The sequence below is a fragment of the Pelmatolapia mariae genome, linkage group LG7 (assembly GCF_036321145.2).
Source record: "Pelmatolapia mariae isolate MD_Pm_ZW linkage group LG7, Pm_UMD_F_2, whole genome shotgun sequence".
In the NCBI taxonomy this organism is placed as follows: Eukaryota; Metazoa; Chordata; class Actinopteri; order Cichliformes; family Cichlidae; genus Pelmatolapia; species Pelmatolapia mariae.
In genome coordinates, this window is record NC_086233.1 from 16,309,757 (window position 1) to 16,326,708 (window position 16,952).

At 39.2% G+C, this 16,952-nt stretch overlaps 2 protein-coding genes across 2 annotated transcripts; both read right to left on the reverse strand.

The window, feature by feature from the left end:
* Window positions 1-14: 14 nt before the first annotated feature.
* dck (deoxycytidine kinase) lies at window positions 15-5,152 on the reverse strand. The gene is made up of 7 exons (XM_063480586.1): window positions 4,988-5,152; window positions 4,580-4,695; window positions 2,382-2,575; window positions 1,923-2,070; window positions 1,653-1,768; window positions 1,229-1,328; window positions 15-629 (listed from the first exon to the last, which is right to left on the reverse strand). The coding sequence occupies exons 1-7, from the start codon at window positions 5,076-5,078 to the stop codon at window positions 603-605; spliced, it is 792 nt and encodes a 263-aa protein (XP_063336656.1). The 5' UTR covers window positions 5,079-5,152; the 3' UTR covers window positions 15-602.
* Window positions 5,153-6,897: 1,745 nt separating this feature from the next.
* LOC134630651 (MOB kinase activator 1B) lies at window positions 6,898-16,425 on the reverse strand. Its single transcript, XM_063478129.1, has 6 exons — window positions 16,131-16,425; window positions 14,906-15,072; window positions 11,206-11,299; window positions 10,314-10,447; window positions 9,179-9,342; window positions 6,898-9,073 (listed from the first exon to the last, which is right to left on the reverse strand). The coding sequence occupies exons 1-6, from the start codon at window positions 16,142-16,144 to the stop codon at window positions 8,996-8,998; spliced, it is 651 nt and encodes a 216-aa protein (XP_063334199.1). The 5' UTR covers window positions 16,145-16,425; the 3' UTR covers window positions 6,898-8,995.
* Window positions 16,426-16,952: the final 527 nt, after the last annotated feature.

A 16,952-nucleotide genomic window follows, 5' to 3' on the forward strand; every position in this document is an offset into this window, starting at 1 on the left:
CCTGCTAACGACGTTCTAAAAGTTACACTTAAATAATTCATTTGAACACTTGCTGAGGATGGGTATTTATTTTGGACCCGGAACTGCCAAAAAGAGCAAAAACAAACAAAAAAGTCATTAGATGTTTCCACCTTGGTGATCCATTCTCCTCTGTGCTTTTTAAAAAGGCATTAAAAGTAAAAATGAAAGAAGCTAATGTCAGATAGCTTTAGTCAAATACTATTGGAGCTACCAGGTAAAGGCAGGCTGAGCGGTCAGAAATAGCCGGGCAGCTTTAATGGAGACTGGCGACATCTCCTGGAAGAGCTGCACAGAGTGCCAAAAAACATTTGGAGCCGAGAAAGACCACGTGTGACACTTGATTTTGTGCAATCGGTGGGGGAAAAAATAACAAGTTTACTGTCATTGTTATCAGTGGACATACATTACAATCTCATTTGCGCACATTAATGCTGATAAATACACAACACTTAAAAAGAACAACAAAAAAACCAACCAAAACCCCCAATACCTTTTCTTTTCAGTTATTGAACAGACAAGTAATTGTCATTGTCTATGCTTTAAAAGCCATCCAGCCTTCACTCTTTTCTTTGTGGCGGCGTTCATAGCGTGCTCAAGAACTCTTTAACCTGCAAAAAAAAGAAAAAAAAAGAAAAAGGGGCATCAAATTAGCATAAAAATCTAAACCAACAAAGGCACAGATCATTACTTTGGATTTCTTTTTTCCCCCCTCCTTGGATAACAGCTGGGTTTATGTAACAGCACCAAGTTGTGTGTGGAACAGGGTTTTATTTGTGTCTAATGTGAAAACAAGTGCCTGAGTTAACCACAGCTGATAGCATCAACATGAAGCTGGTACATGAACAAGCGCAGTGTGTGTTTACTCGAGTAAAAGTACCAAAGCCAGTGCTCAAGTACATTTTATTGCATCACTGAGCCCTGAAGCACAAGAAACTCAGTCTCATGCAGCATTTGCCCAAACTGTCTTCTTTTATAACAGCAAGTGAATACATTTGAAACATCTTTTTACAGTAGTGTCTTTTGACACAGTGCTGCTCAAACCTGTTGAGCCACTCGTCGTTTATTTCCATTTTGCTAGGAAAATGAGGCATAGATGCAGCGATTTATTGAAACGTGCAAAAACATACATGGAAATACAGTATATGAAAAGTAATGAAAGCATTACTTGATGATTTCTGATCTTTGCGCAGGCTTAAACGGTACCAACCTTCTCGATCATGTCAGCACATTTGATTTTATCGCCCTTAAAATCTTCATTCACGTCAAGCGTCATGACCGGCACGCCATTGAGATACTCAAACTCCATGCTGTGGGAAGACATGATATAGCACATGCAGTTAGAGATGTTATAGTTTCCCATTAATGTCTTCATTTTTAATGAAATGAAGACATTAAACTTTGTAAGGAAATGTACACATGATGGAGCAAAGAAACAGCCCATCACACAAAGACAATGACGCAGATGAAGATCACATGTATCGCTGTTCGAGCCTTCGCTTCCCCCCTCAAGCTGTTGCATCAATGGGGGAGTAGGGGGTTTCCAGTGCTTATTCAAAGCCTCTCCTATCATACAAGTACATCTATTTTCCTCATATAAATGCACACAGTTTCCGACTGAACAGTCTGCTTACGTCAGGGTCTTGTGCTGCAGCCAGCTCTCGTGCTTGAAATGAAGTTTCTCCAAGTACTCCAGAGGGATGTCTTGCTCTTCCTCTCTGCCTCTCAGGTGTAACCGCTCTAAACATCTCTGTACACCGAAGAAGAAGAACACCGTGAACTTTTTGCTTAGTGTGAGCTTTATTATTATTTTTTAAATTATAAATGATGAAAATTGCAGAACTTTCTATTAAATGACAGTGTCATTTTGGTATAAACATGTGCAGTACAAAGAAGGAGGTTACCTCTGGTGAGGCTCTGAGGTAGATAATGCCATCCAGCTCGATGTGCTTGCCAAACTGGTTGTGCAGCCACCCATGCCAGTCCTGGTAGACGGACCATTCGGTCTCATTCAGGCATTCACTCTCATATAGGTTGGCTGCAAAGATGTACCTAAGATATAATGAATCCAAAAAAAAAAGGATGAGCAATTCTGTTTTATTTTTCACAGAATGTTTTAAATTGTAATTTTTTTGAGGGGTTAAATAAATCAGAGGCTGGTTTCTGTAGTGGGAAAGAAGTGAATTCTTACAAAGGTCTCTAAAGCCTGGTAAAAATTCCTACACTGTGTTCACAGTGGGGGAAAAAAAAGAGGTATTTTTTGGGTAGTCATTTTAACACTTTTGCACAGTTCAGCACCATTATTCTGTCTAATGAGAAAAATATTTTTATCAAGCGTACATATTCATCAATAGGCCCGATACCTGTCACTGTAGATGGACCGCTCAAAGAACTGCACAGGATCCTCAGCCTCTCTGAGCTTCCCGTTGGCTGATCTGATCTGGGCACGCACCCGGCTGATACAGGCGTAGCTCTGGAAAGTGTAAGCCCACCGCCCTGGCTTCTCGTACATCATTTGCAGGACGTTTCCGCCACTCCTCTGAGATGCGGTCAGCTCCTAGAATATAAAAATCCTATTGTTTAATTTAACCCACCTTCACGACTTAGAGATAATAAATGCAGCCTTTTGTCATCATGTGAAACAAAAAGGTATGTGAATAAATGAATCACTGTAAGCTGTGACATAGGCCCCCATTGTTAAAAAAAAAAAAGAAGGCATGTGACTAATACATGGGTAAACCAGCAGCTATTTGATTTTTTACCAACAAAGCTCTACTGATGCAAACTCTTTGCACATGTTTCTTTACCTTTCAACAAAATAAACATTTTTAGATCTCGCAAATATCAGAATACAACTTTATGCTGTATATGCTGTCTTTTTAAAGCACTGAACTCACGTCCTTTAAGACAATCCAAAGCATCTTGCTTTATACAGTTTAATGTGTCATATACGAGTGATAGTTATTATTATTTACCCATGTATTGTAAATCATTCAAGCTTTGTCTTTTGCTGAACAAAGCTGGCTTTTCCATAAACATCTCAGCCCACATTTAGTCAAAATAAGAAAAGCACTAACCCATTTTTCTAAATTTGATGGGTTCCTCACCGGCATTGCTCTCCAAAAATACTTTGTCCAATGACTGGCAGAGGGCGCTTTGACCACTGCCTTTAAAAGTTGTGGCAGTAGTGGAGACTTGTTGAGGATCCTTGAATGGTTCAGCAGAAGCAGTGCATTCTGATAATGCCTCCATACTATCATTTTACAGCATGCCGACACCATTTTGCACTATTTATTGGGTTACCCACAAAAAGTGTACATGTGAGCTGATATGATATATTTTTATTTGAAGTGTTTACCTTCTTTAAACTGGCCACTAGGAGTAGGGGGAATTTTTTTTCCCACATTCTGCAACAAATTGCAGAATGTGGTAACTAAATGGCCGCCCTGAGCTTAAGGGTGTTGCACACTCACAACTAATTTTGATTGACTGCAGGGCGACTGCACCAGTTGCCTGATAGGAAGCAACCTTTCTGCAAATGTAAAAGTTAAATGTGACTTCCTGTCTACGCAGACAGCAACAGATGTGTGGCTTTCAACCATTTCCACAGTTAATTGCTGGATGATCACAAACAGTTTGCATGTAATTGCAACCATGACCCTAGTCTGTCCATCTTATGGCAACATTTCTGGCAGGTTTTACTGACAGTGTTGGTATACTCGACAATCTGGTGTTGCAGCACAAAGTGAAAATACTGGACAAGACAGATACTGACAATTTTATCAACAAATCTAGCAAATCTAACAAAGGTAGATTTGCCTGCCGCTGAACGCAAAAGAAGCACAAATTAAAGTTCACTCGTTTGAGGCCATCACTTTTGAAAAAAGGTGATAAATCGCAGTATATGTTACTGCAATACAATCAAAATAATAATTTTTTAAAAAATCACAATAATATCATATTGTAGTAATATATCTTGGGTTGTCTGATGATTCCCACCTCTGCTGGCGATGCTGGGCTGAATGAAAACTGGTCACAATGAAGAATCTAACTAACTTATTATGGATGACTGGTAACTTGTATCCAGTCATCCATAATATAACAACAGTGCAAATGCAACACACCAGTCTGCTTCTCATTCCATTAAGTTACTTGTTTAAGCATCTTTGGTTGATATTGGAGAAGAGTATGGGGGATCCTTATGGCATGTAGAGACGATGAATATTAGGCTGAAAGTGAGGTTACAGGCCTCCAGTTGTGTGGGAGGTCAGATGTTTGGCCTGATGATGATACATTCATCCGCCCACAGTGGGACCATCTGTCCCTCTGGGTGTGTGGCCACGCAGATACTGTATAAGGGCAGACAGCAGCTGCACTCTAAATACAGATGGGGAGTCTCCCCAGTTATTACGTCTTCCTGAATGCACGCATGCACGATAATGTGCTGGTTATTAAATTACTCACAAATTTGCCATAAACTGACAAGAAAGCAGATTTTATGTAAACATCAGAAAAGTTTTTTTAAACGACTCTAATATAGAATCTCATTTTATTTTAATACCTCAAAGTCGCTGCCAGTTGTTTGAACATTGCACCACCTGGCGATCGGCTCTGGTACCACCTCCCAGTCCGCGCTCTCCTGCTCCAAGAGGCGAACAAAGGTAGATTTGCCTGCCGCTGAACGCAAAAGAAGCACAAATTAAAGTTCACTCGTGTCATATAGCGTACTGCATCGACCTAGCTATGTGTCACACAGGTGCAATATCGTTTAATATTTTCTTAGAAGAAGAATACTCTAGTAGCAAATTGGCGGCAAAAGTAGTACATTAGGAGTACATCGTCTGAAGCTGTATACTGTTACACACAGGTACCCCGAGCAGCACCTGACATCCATCTGCGGACATTAAACCTTTACACTGAACTTTTTGTTTTGTTAAATATGACTTTTGCAATAAGCTGCAGCACTCACCGATGTTCCCCTCGATAGAAATCCGCTTTATTCTCTTCTCCATCGAGTCGTTCATTGGGTCTGGGCACGGCCTTTTTGGAGTAAAAGACATCTTCGCAAAAATTATTAAATATTTTTAAAATGATCTTTAAAATATTCCTTAGGATGTTGCGGCAGCTGCTAGGATGTCAGCTTGTTGGTTTAGATTTCGCGCTCAACGTTAGGAAGCGGAAGTTAGCACAGCCGTGTATCCGCCCCGGAAGCAGCTGTTGCTTACGTCAATAATTTAAAAAAAGAAGAAGAAACAAATGTAATTCCCACTGAAACAGACAGATAAATTAGCATTACGCTCATTTTCCCAAAGTAAAGTCCTTTGAGCTTTGAATTATTGTATTATGTAATCACGTATGGATGTGTAAACACGAGTTCAATGTTGTAACTGGTGAGCTGTGCAACTATTTTTATGCTGATATCTACAATAATGTAGTCCAATAGTATTTTCAAATATCTAATTTCATTGTATTTTATATGTAAAATTTGTTTAGTATAAATACCTGCATGTTTTTAGTAAAAAGGTTCAAAACATTTCTCTGAACTGCATTAAAGACGCAATGTGAGGTAGAAGTGGGTGGAACCAGAGTCCATGAATAAGTCATTCAGCGGATCGATCCAAATACCAATAATATCGATAACAACGCTGGTATTGGTATCAGACTGATGGTTTGTTTCTGTGCTCTAAGTTCAATATTTAGCCCATTGAACTGTATTACATTTTTTTTATTCTTTTGGCAGTGAAAAAAACCCCCCATCAAACACGCTATGAAAATTGTCTGAACCCTTTCGTGTTGATTGCCACATCTATTTTATTAAATCATGACACATTGCTCTCCCCTACATAAACTGCCTTTATAGACGGCAAGACTGTCCCTGTATGTACTTTGCATGAGATTGATAACAAAATTTGCAGCATCGCACAGCATTAATGTGAGCGGTGCAGGTCAATTTAGAGACTTGTGGCTATTTAAGTTTTATTAGATGTCTTCTTTCATTGAGAACATTGTCCAAAATAAACATTAGGTATGCATTGTACTATAGTTTAAATGCAGTTATTCCAGGTTACACACCTTGACTGAATAGCTTGTATAACCACTCTTAGCAGCAATAACTTGAAGCAATCTTTTTCTTTATGACTTTATCATTCGCTTATGTTATTGTGGAGGAATTTTGGCCCACTCTTCTTTACAACCTTGCTTCAGTTCAGCGAGATTTGTAGACATTTATTTACATTTATTCACAGTTCTCTTAACGCCTCTCAACAGCATCACAGTTAGGTTGAGGTCTGGACTTTGACTGGGCCATTGCAGCACCTTGATTCTTTCCTGTTTCAGTAATTGTACTGCTGAGCTTGGGATCATCGTCTGGCTGCACAGCCTCACATATGACTCCAGAATACTTCAGTATTCAGGGACGTTCTTGGTCAACTCAATGACTGGAAGGTGCCCAGGTCCTGTGCTGAAAAACAGCCACAAGACCAGGGCACCTTGATAAAGAGTAAAATATGTCTTATTGGATAAAACACATATTGACAAACGAAGAGATAAATTGCAGTACATTTTACTGCAATACTATTATTGCTATTGCACAATAATGGTGCCATGAGTGAAAAGCAATGCGATTTAAAAATTTCAGAAACTCAAAATACCTAACCGGGAAAGTTTCATTTTGATAATAGTTGGGTTTTTTATTTTTATTTTTTTTAAAGTTGATTTTCCCCAAATGCAACTCAAGATGGTGGTCATATACAAATGTGGATGGAAAAAGAAAAGGAGAAAAAAAGAGGGAAAAAAAAAGGAAAAATGTATATCTATATAGACACACACACACACACACACACACACCCTGGAAAAGCAGCATAAAGCAGTGAAAAAAGAAAAGGTTACAACTGTACTTGAGTACAGTACTTTATTAAATGCTTTACTCTGATCACCAGTAGCGCTGAGCTCACAGTACATAATGAACATACAAGTTTTTCAAAGAGTCAAGCCCACCTTTATTTGCCTTATAAACAGCATAAATCAATTCAGTAGCTTTGAAAACCCCTACCAAGCCTTTATTTACAGACAATTCACCAATTACTTCAGTCGAGGAGGAAAAACCGTAGGCAACAGGCTATGTTAAGGGCATTTCATAAGGATGAGATGCTTGCAGGATGACCGATATTCTATTACATTTTCAGATATCTGGTGAGCAGTAACATTCATCATAATAAGCTAAGTAAGTTGGAAATGAGAAGATACTGAACAATCAAAACAAACAAGATTTTAATATCCAAAGAAAGGGAGAAGGAAGCAGCCTCTAAAAAGTATAAATGCACTCGTTTAACCAAAAACTATCACTCCATGCTTACTGAAACTTCCAAGACGTGTCTAACTCTCAGTATTTACACGTGTGCCTTTATAAGTGTTATACCTCTGACAAATTTCAGATATAAAATATTCATGTCACCGTTCGTGTTTTTTTTTTTTTTGTTTGTTTGTTTTTTAACTTAACCTGACAGAGAAGCACTTCTGTATGCATCCTTCACCCAAACAGAAGACCTATAAAGAAATCTCAATATTGGATATAAAGTATGAATGAGCCAACTGGCATCCCCTTTTAGTGTTGTGTCAATTATTGCATAGTCAAAAACTACACTTTGCGATTGGAGAAAGGTACATGAATCTCCTCTTCGAATCACCACAACAACAAACCAGTCAAGAAAGAAAGCAATAAGAAGTCTCACTTGTGCCTTTCAGCTGATTTAAGAGGGAGTTAAATGAAATAAACTATGGTCAGTCACATGGTACAGCTTTTCCCAAAGCACAGCCAATCCATGTGGGGGTGGGGCATGGGGCAAGGAGGAAGAAAACATTCAAAAAATAGAGATCAGAAACACTGTTCAAAGTGCTTTACAGCTAGTATGATAACAAGGGATTCTGCTGTATCCAATTCATAATGCTAGCATGTCTCAAACAGTGGAGTCTAAACACAGATTTCTACATCTATTTCCCTACAATTTCAGGTTTTCCATCACTTCAAAGTTCTTCTAAAACCTGTTACTATTTCAAAGTTTTTGAAGGGGAAAAACTAGTACACAGGGACATGTTACTAGACCATGCTACAAGATTCGTCATTTCTTAGTCCCTGCTACAGCATAACATTATTCTAGCTTCACTTCTATGTCCTTCACAACACATTCATTTATCGTAGCCTGCACATTATAAAACTTGGCCAAGAGACTTTATAACTAAATAAAGTCGACGAGGAGCAGAAGAAATAAAGAAATAATTCTGAGCCAAGTTACAGGACACATAGGAAAAAAATAGGGGTGGGGGTGTAAGAAGCACATAAACTTAAAAGGGACGTGGTGAGGAAAATTGAATGAATCAATCACATCAGTGTTATATGGCCTTTGATATACTAGGGCAATTATGAGCCATGCTAGGCACTTAGGATTCTTTTGTGACTGATGTTATGATATTACAGATGTGAACAGTAGCAAACCTAGATCAAATCAAATCAAGATCCTTCTATGTTAAAATAAACCAATAATATTCAGTTATTTATCACACCACCCTATGATACAGCATCTCTGCTTAATCGCTACTCTCTTCTGTGATGGAGCTGGAACCTAATAGTATGTTACCTTAAATTCAAGTGGGACAAAAACAAAACATCTGTGCAGTCAGGTAGAAAATTAATAAACATATATATCTATCTTATGTTAAAGTAAGCCATGATAGAATATAAGGGAATTTTTTTTTTTTCCATACAGCTAATGTTAATCTGTGGTTTGCTCAATTAACTTAATCCCTGATAGCATTAGTCCTGGTGCCTTTAACCTAACAACACCCTTCCTTCTTCCTGGCCTTATTAAAAACATTTCCCCAAATGGAAATAGTACATACTGCATACATATAGCCAGGGTGGGGGTGGGTGGGTATCTGTGCAAAAACTAGAAGAGCAATAAAATAAGGATTACATGGCTGTTTATCTATCCTTGGTTGTCAGTTTTTCAATCAGCTCCTGTAGTGGGACCAGCTCTTTCCTGTCAATGAGGTTGAACTCCTGTGAAAGACAAAAGAAAAAGGAGCAAGCATTACTCCATGACTCGACACGTTACAGCCCTTGTTAGCAACATGCCGCATTAGTCAGATATCAGGGATTCTTTACCTGAACAAAAAAGATGAAGTGTTTGAATGATGTGTTGAGGTGGGCCTCCTCTTGCAGCTGCATGACGGAGTCAAAGTGCTGGTGGTAGATGTGGGCGTAGACCCTGAACAGACGCTTCAGAATGGTCTTCGCCACAGACATAAAATTACGCTTAAAGGGCACGCCTTGGGAACAAAAGAAAGAGAAGGAAAGTGTTTCGAAAAAACACCAGAGAGCTCGACATGCAGCTACATTACAGTCTGCCTGTGAAAATGCTGCAGTCTGCACAGGCAGGCCACAGCATGATCTTAGGGAAGCACAAAGAGTCATGAAAGCAACACAGCAACACTTCACGTTCACTGTGCCGAGGATTCATCTGCAGGAAAGAAAGTTTTAGTTTCAACACTAAACACTAAACTAAACTGCTGCAGAGCACAGAGGCTTCTACAGAGAGCCACTTACCGTACAAGTCAATATAGACACCAGGACGAGTAAATTAAAGCTTCAGATGCTGAACAAATGAATGCACGCTTATTGAGCCCTGAATTGATTTTAACATGTGTGCAATGGGTACTTCATCACAACACACACCTCCAGGGAACCTTGAAGATGCTGGCAGGCTTTGAGGTTATTTCTGGCCAAGTGAACAACACATCATAGGCAATGGAGTGAATTGTGTACCTCCAGGGCAGCACACTCACCACTTCTACTGATATGTACTGGGTCTATCAGACTGCAGTTTATGCTGGCTGCCATTCAATAGCAATAAAACTCCACCTTAGACTGCACACGCCACAACTAGTTATGAGGCTGATAACTGTGTAGGTATGCAAATACTACCACTTAACAATCCTGTACATTGTCATCCAGGAAGATCTCTAAATGTGTTAGGTTATTACATAAAATTAAAAAAGACAAATGCACCGCTACATTTAAATAAGGAAAACTTGAAAAGTTCACATTTCTGCTAAGTTCATCATTTCTATTACTTGCATGCATTCATTTTGCGTGGGAGCTGGATTTCTCTGGTAATAAAAAAGGCTGTGCATGTATTCTGAATCTCCACACACCTTACTGTTTGATGTTCGACATGTGCATTAAAAGATAACTTTTCTTTGGAGGTGAAGGCTGGTAGAAACTACAAAGTGAATCATACCGATCTTTGAAGGGAAAAGCGTCTCATCATCAAGCTGGTCTTGCACCCAAGTCATGAGGTAATCAATATACTTGGGAGCAGAGCATTTGATGGGCTTCTTGATGTTGGTTCCATCAGCCCAGTGGTACTCATACCTACAGGAAATAACAATGAAAAACACACTGAGCACATTTATACCAAGAGGAATTTTTGGCTGACTCAAAAGAGAAGGAAGAAAATCCCGAGTGTTATAACAAAAGCTTAATTGAGCATAATGAATATTCATGTTTATCAAATTCTCAGAAACAGGAGAAAAATGATTTCTGCACATCTAATGCACACATAATCGTGTGTTTTGTTTGTTAATAGGTGGATCTTTAAATGTAAACTTCTGTATATTAAATGAAAGGTATGTTATCGCGCGATTGTTTTATTAGTATGGCCCAGCTGAGATCAAACTGGGCTGTGTGGCTCAGTAACTACAAGCACTAATCACGCTTATGCGAGCAGTCCCTAGCCAGAGGCCCATTCTGAGCAAGGAAAAACCCTGTTATGGTCTCCATCTGGACTTATTCAACACTGATGTAATCAATTGTAGCAAAGTGGTCTTTCTCAATAAGCAGATAATATACAAGTGGTCCTGGTATGAGTAAGAGTTGATGCTAGTCACCAAACATTTTCTAATAGGCATTTTTTCCTTTGTAGAATTAAATCTAAATTTTTATCAGCACATAAAAGACATCTGCTGCAAATCTACACAGCGTGACAGCGGGAGTCCAAAACAAAAAGATCTATGTCACAGGGTGTATACAATTATGAAGACTAGTGCATTTTCCAAATCCTGACCCTGCTCAGTCTCGTCACACAACAAAGACTGAAGAATAGCCCTAGTTTATGAGTTTTAATCACTTACTTAGGACCAGCAGACATGACTGGACAGCTTTCCTCAGTGCAAAAATCTGTGATGGTGCCATACAGCATGTTGATCTGGTTGAAGAAGTCCACAGCTGGAAAAATGTGAAATAAAGAAAAATATTAAAATGGTGTTTAGGCATTTTTTTTTTCATTTCTGGTGCATCACACACTCCTGTGTTAGTGATTTGCAGAAGGCCTCCTTTCACCTCTACTCTGTAGTTATAATAGTGAACCAATCACTCACATGTGCACACTTGCTAAACAAACTTGATACCCCTAAATATAATTTTCCAGAGTCTAAACTTAACCAGCATGTGAAAGTGGGAGGCAAAAAACTGAAAACAGAACAGAACACAAAACTCCCACTTGGACACAAACCATGGTCAAACAGTGTGGGGACTACCACCTTGGTGTTAAGGCACAGACACCAAAGGACACTTTCACACCTCCTTCAGCAATATACTGTTTGTACTACTGCCTTTCATTACTTTTAACTTTTGGCACTATATTTTCTGTTCCTACAATGGTTCCAGCTTTTTGGTAATGGCACTATTATTATTATTATTATTATTGTTATTATTATTATTATTATCATCATCATCATCATCATCATCATCATCATCATGGGTGGAAAAATTTGCAGGACTAGTTATAAATTGGGCACCAATAGTGCGTCAGTGAAAAGGGTTACTTGAGGACATTTCTGCAAGGACAATATTAGCTAACAGAAAGGCAGTTTCTGGCCCTGGGGATGAAAAAGTGTAGCTATATGACACCAACTGTAGTGTTTGCCAGCACCGATTGCTGGCATCAGATTACCCCACAGCACTATGCCTATCCCTGTTTCACCGCCCAGGCCAAACTGTAGACCAGTGCACAGTCCAGTTATCTGGCACAAACTGTGCTACAACTCATTCCCAAGGGCATACAGCCAACTTTGGCTTCCCATCAGTTGGGGAGATCCATTTTAAGCACTGGCAGCATTTGAGTTGAGAGTGTAACTTAAAAATCTCATTGAAAAAACAAAACACAAAAACAAAAAAAGAAACCCCATACTGACCAGTTGTCATGGCATGTGGTTTGTCAGGTTCACTTTGAGATCCCTTTAAAAACAAAATAAATTGTCCAATCATAGTTGATAGAATATTTTTGTATGCTGCTGTACAAAGCCAATAGTCCAAATTCCTGTTTATGCCACCAAACATACTGATGTGATTACAGCCTAGAAATGAATATTCCAGTGTAGAGCAGGGCGATAAGACCAAAAATATTTATCACAATATACATTTGAAAATTTGCGATAACTATATAACTGACGATATAATTGACACTAGACAAAATACTTTACAACTCCACAACTTTATTAGTGCAAAAACAAAAAAAAACAAAAAAAAAACCCCATCAATGTATTTTCACTTAAACAAGCAGCTGTTTTTTTATGTGCATTAAAGTTATATAAAAATTTAACAGTGCAAATGCAAATTCCTTGCTGACAGTTTAACCAAATGGCATTTCCAGTGGAAATTGGCCGACATATCCTCAGCATAACCATGTATAATATCCACAAAACTTAAGAGGTTATACACACACAATACAGTAATATTATGTTGAAGCACAGTACGTATCACTCCACGAGGCTCCTGCCTACGGTAGCCGTAATGCTCCGACAATCCATCAAATGGTGCGGGTTTGTAGCTTAGCAAAGTCGTACTAAAACATCTGACAGATTTTCGAGCGCTGTGTACCATATAAAATCTTTTCGAGGTCAGTAAACACAACCAGAATTCATACATTAGGCAGGCAGAATTATAAGGGGCGCTGTCGATTTTCAGAAAAATCAAAGGATCGATTTTAAGTGTGCCGTATTTTCCAAAACACACGGTAATAACGACGGCCCGCTAGCATGCGCTACCAAAAATAGTACTTTGTTGTGTATCTGACGGACGAAAGCTAAACCAGTTCCACACCACTGAAAGTTGCAGCATTTTTACAAACCAATTCTGGTTCATCCGTTTCATTCAACGATCCGCTTTCACCCTTCTCATTCTCCGTCGCCGCCATGCTTTTTCCGCCATGTGCATATGAAAACAAAGGCACTGCGCATGCGCATTTTACCCATATTCTATCACGATATTTCATTTTCTTATCGTTGCCCAACATTATACCGGTATTACCGTGAACGATATGATATGACCCAGCCCTATTCCAGTGAGAGAAAGCAGAATTATCTTAATGATATAAAACAGACTGAAAATTCAGAAGCCAAAATCCAAACAGTCTGGGGAATACCTGATGCTAAGCTCTAACAGATGAACCTCACAAACCTTTTTTCTGTTTTTATTCATAAAGCTAATAAGAACCCTAAAATGATGTAACAGTCAGTGATAAAACGCTATCTCTTCTTGTGGTCCTTTATTTTCCTGTAATCTTGCTTCAGCCTCTTTATTTTCACTCCGCATTGCTTCATTGTGTCACGCATACCCAACAGCAATTTGAGGGGGAAATCCTAGAAAAGATTTCAATGTAATGCTTGGGCGAGGCAAAACTGTATTGTATTTCCTCGTTCCACTCAAAGACTCAAAGACACGACTTCACTGTCAACTCATTTCTCCATGCATGGTTCCACTTTCAGGGCTAATGTTAAGAGTTGCTGTAGCCAATGTTTGACCAACATTAGCGCTTTTCTGTCCACTGTGTTACTCACTGTTCCTCTTATGCTTGGAAAAGGTCTCAAAAGGATCACAATAACGCATTTCTAAGTGAAGACACTGGAGAAGAGAGGGTACTACCTCCAACAGTTACTATGAAATAGTTCCTAAAGGGAACAGATGGGTATCCAGCTAGGTAATTGGTTAAGATGCTGGTCAGATTATTTCCCCATGTTCAATTGTACCTGGAGACCTTTTACTGCATGCCAGTAACTTCTCCTTCTACTGTCACTATCCATCCATTCATCCATCTGGGGTTGAACAGCTGCCATAGGACTGTGTTGCTATCCAGTACAGGCAAAACAATCTTAAAAACATGAAGTGGACTGCTTCTCGTGAACACAGATCATGTGAAAAGTCATTTGTGCTTGGTGGTGGGAGAAGTTATTGCTCACAGCACTTTTATTCTGACTTCCCTTCATTGTGCAAGCTGCAACAGCTTGTGCAATACTAGCCAACCTTGCTTCTAACCCTCTGTGAATCTGGAGAGCACAAATATTAGGAGTGCAGCAGCGGTGGCGGCAGCAATTCAGAGGCACAGTTAACAAAGCTAGAAATTGGGCACGCCTAAAAAATTTTTCTTAACAAAGCATCTGACAGACAATCACGTGTTAAAAGGCTGGGCTAGTGATCGTCTCCAACCCTGAAGGCTTTTTGACGCATGAGGACTTAAGCATCCACTGACCATTTGTCTCCTTTTAGAGGAAAGTAAACAAGGCGCTCACAGCGCAGACAATAAAGTCTATTTAACATTCACGGTGGCTGCTCTGGCATGAATGCACATGGTCTTTGGAAGCAATGCCAAGATCTTACAGCTTGATAGTTCGCTTGCAACCGACTCATGATTTGGACTAATTAAGTGTCAGGAACAAGACTTAAAGATATTAAATGTTTTTCAAAAGTGTGCTGAGCCCCTTTAGCCAGGAATCTAAACCTAAAATAAAAGGGTGTATCAAGAGAGAAGAAAAATAAATAAAACTCAGTGCTTACTGTTGACTGCGACCCACTCATTTAAGTCTTCACCCTCAGGCAACATGACTGCCATGCGCAGGTTTCCACTCCCCAGAGTAGCCTCTGCATGTTTCAGCAGCTCATACTGATGAGAACCCTCCGGGATGTTCTTCTTGGGCTTGAATGTTTTGGATGAACGATTTCCACTGTGTGAGTCACACATAAAACCGCAAGACAAAAGGTAGAATAAACAAAAAGACAGAAAGATATGATAAGAAATCATGAGGTCACCGAACACTAATGTGAGGTGACCTTTCAAACAAAAAGTTGTGACTTTCTTAAAAAGATGTCAAAGGGAGCTCAAGCTCGTTTGAGTTTAGCAGAATGTAAGTGGGTGTGCGTGAACAGTGTGGCCCCTCTCTGTATAATGAGGCTATTTGTAGAGGTACTGTATTCAGTTGATCTCACTGCCCCATTAAACAAGAATTTGTGAGTCCTCACAGCATGGGTTGGACACACAAAAGAAATGTTTAATTAGAGCATCCTCTAACGGCAAGATCAGACCCAAAATATCCTGTAGCACTTCTATAGTGTTTCTGTAATTCAAAATAAGTATGTGCCATTATCAGGATACTGTTGTTCTTCATTAGCCATTTCCTTCGAGCCTCCCCATATATATCAAGTACACAAAAAGAAAGATGACAACAACAACAATAGTAAATCTAGACCTCATCTTCTTCAATCTAACTACAAACTATCACAGTAGGTGTGTATGACGTTTCTCAGCTTACCTCAAACAAACATTATTTTAATAGCTGGCTAAATATCGACGACATACTGTGGTGTTGCTTTGATTAGACTGCTGCGTTTAGCGGTAGCAGGGCTGTGTTAGATTAGCCGGTGGCATCAAAGTGTTTACACCAGCAAATATCCAAGCCACAATCAAAACCCTCCATCTCTCTTGAGGCAATTTGTCAGTGGACCTGTTCTAAGCAGGTGAAATTTCTCTTTTGGTCAACTGTAACCACTAGCCTTAAAGTACTGATGAATATGCGATTAGTATTGATTACAATTTTTAAAGTGAAAGCTACAGAAAATAATGCGAATCAAATAGAGCAGTCCGAGGTACGTCCAGGAAGTAGTCTAAGCCCTTGAAACGCTACGGCTAGCTAACTTTCTAGCTGTTGCAGCAAAGCTGGCATTTCCCAAACACGAAGCTAAATGGCAAGACAAAATAAGCGTGTATCGAAAGGTTGTAACTCACAAAAGAAAGCTCATGTTTCCTCGGGTCGCCGAAAAAATTCCCTTCTTGGAAAACAGCCGATAATAAAAGCAGAGTAAAGGCAGCCCAAAAGGATTGCCAAAAACTCTAAAGCCTCACACTTCCTCGGTTCTTCTCGGGCTTAGTCGTGCGGTCCTTGTTAAACATCCGAAAAAATATAAATATTAACAGAAATAACTACCCACTAGTTTTAAAAAAGGGGGGGGGGGGGAAACAGATGTATTTTATAGACAGACCAATCTACTAGCTGCTGTACGCTGGGAGGCAGCAGCGCACTGACTGCAATACTCACTTCTTCATCTAACCTTGAAGGCAGAGAAGACGCAGTTCTACTGTGTGCTGCCATCTAGTGGAACAAATGGGTCAGAACTACTGTTCTTTCCTTTGAATAGGAACATTTTAAGCAAACATGTAGGCTACTTTTTATATATTATATTGAAAAATAAAGTAACATATTTTACGAAACTGGCGTATGCTTCAGTATTTATGTTTTTTATGTTTTCTTCTCTAATTATTAATTCACTGATATTTATAATAGCCTAGGCTACATGTCTTTGTTTGTTTTTTATTTAACTGCGATTGAAAAATGCCTATTATAACTGGTGCTGCTAGCTAAGTTAAAATTGCAGGGTAAATGCTGTTGAATTTGTTCGATAAAAAATATAGCCTGAAGATGGAGCTGTTTTCAAATATAAAATATAAAATGGAAATATGGAAATTTCATAGCCAGTGTCACGATCTGTGCTGCCTTCATGTCCGTTGGAAATATAGGAAAAGCTTCGGCATTTCCCAGATTTTTCAGTA

What these genes read in the sequence shown, in the direction of transcription:
- dck (XM_063480586.1), bottom strand. Translation starts at nt 5,078, where the DNA reads ATGTCTTTTACTCCAAAAAGGCCGTGCCCAGACCCAATGAACGACTCG. An exon ending in CGGTCCATCTACAGTGACAG is followed by an intron (nt 2,071 to 2,381) that starts GTATCGGGCCTA and finishes ATTATATCTTAG; the next exon opens with GTACATCTTTGCAGCCAACC. An exon ending in CTGCAGCACAAGACCCTGAC is followed by an intron (nt 1,329 to 1,652) that starts GTAAGCAGACTG and finishes GTCTTCCCACAG; the next exon opens with CATGGAGTTTGAGTATCTCA.
- LOC134630651 (XM_063478129.1), bottom strand. An exon ending in TGAGTGGGTCGCAGTCAACA is followed by an intron (nt 11,300 to 14,905) that starts GTAAGCACTGAG and finishes ACATTTTTCCAG; the next exon opens with CTGTGGACTTCTTCAACCAG. An exon ending in GCTTTTCCCTTCAAAGATCG is followed by an intron (nt 9,343 to 10,313) that starts GTATGATTCACT and finishes TTTGTTCCCAAG; the next exon opens with GCGTGCCCTTTAAGCGTAAT.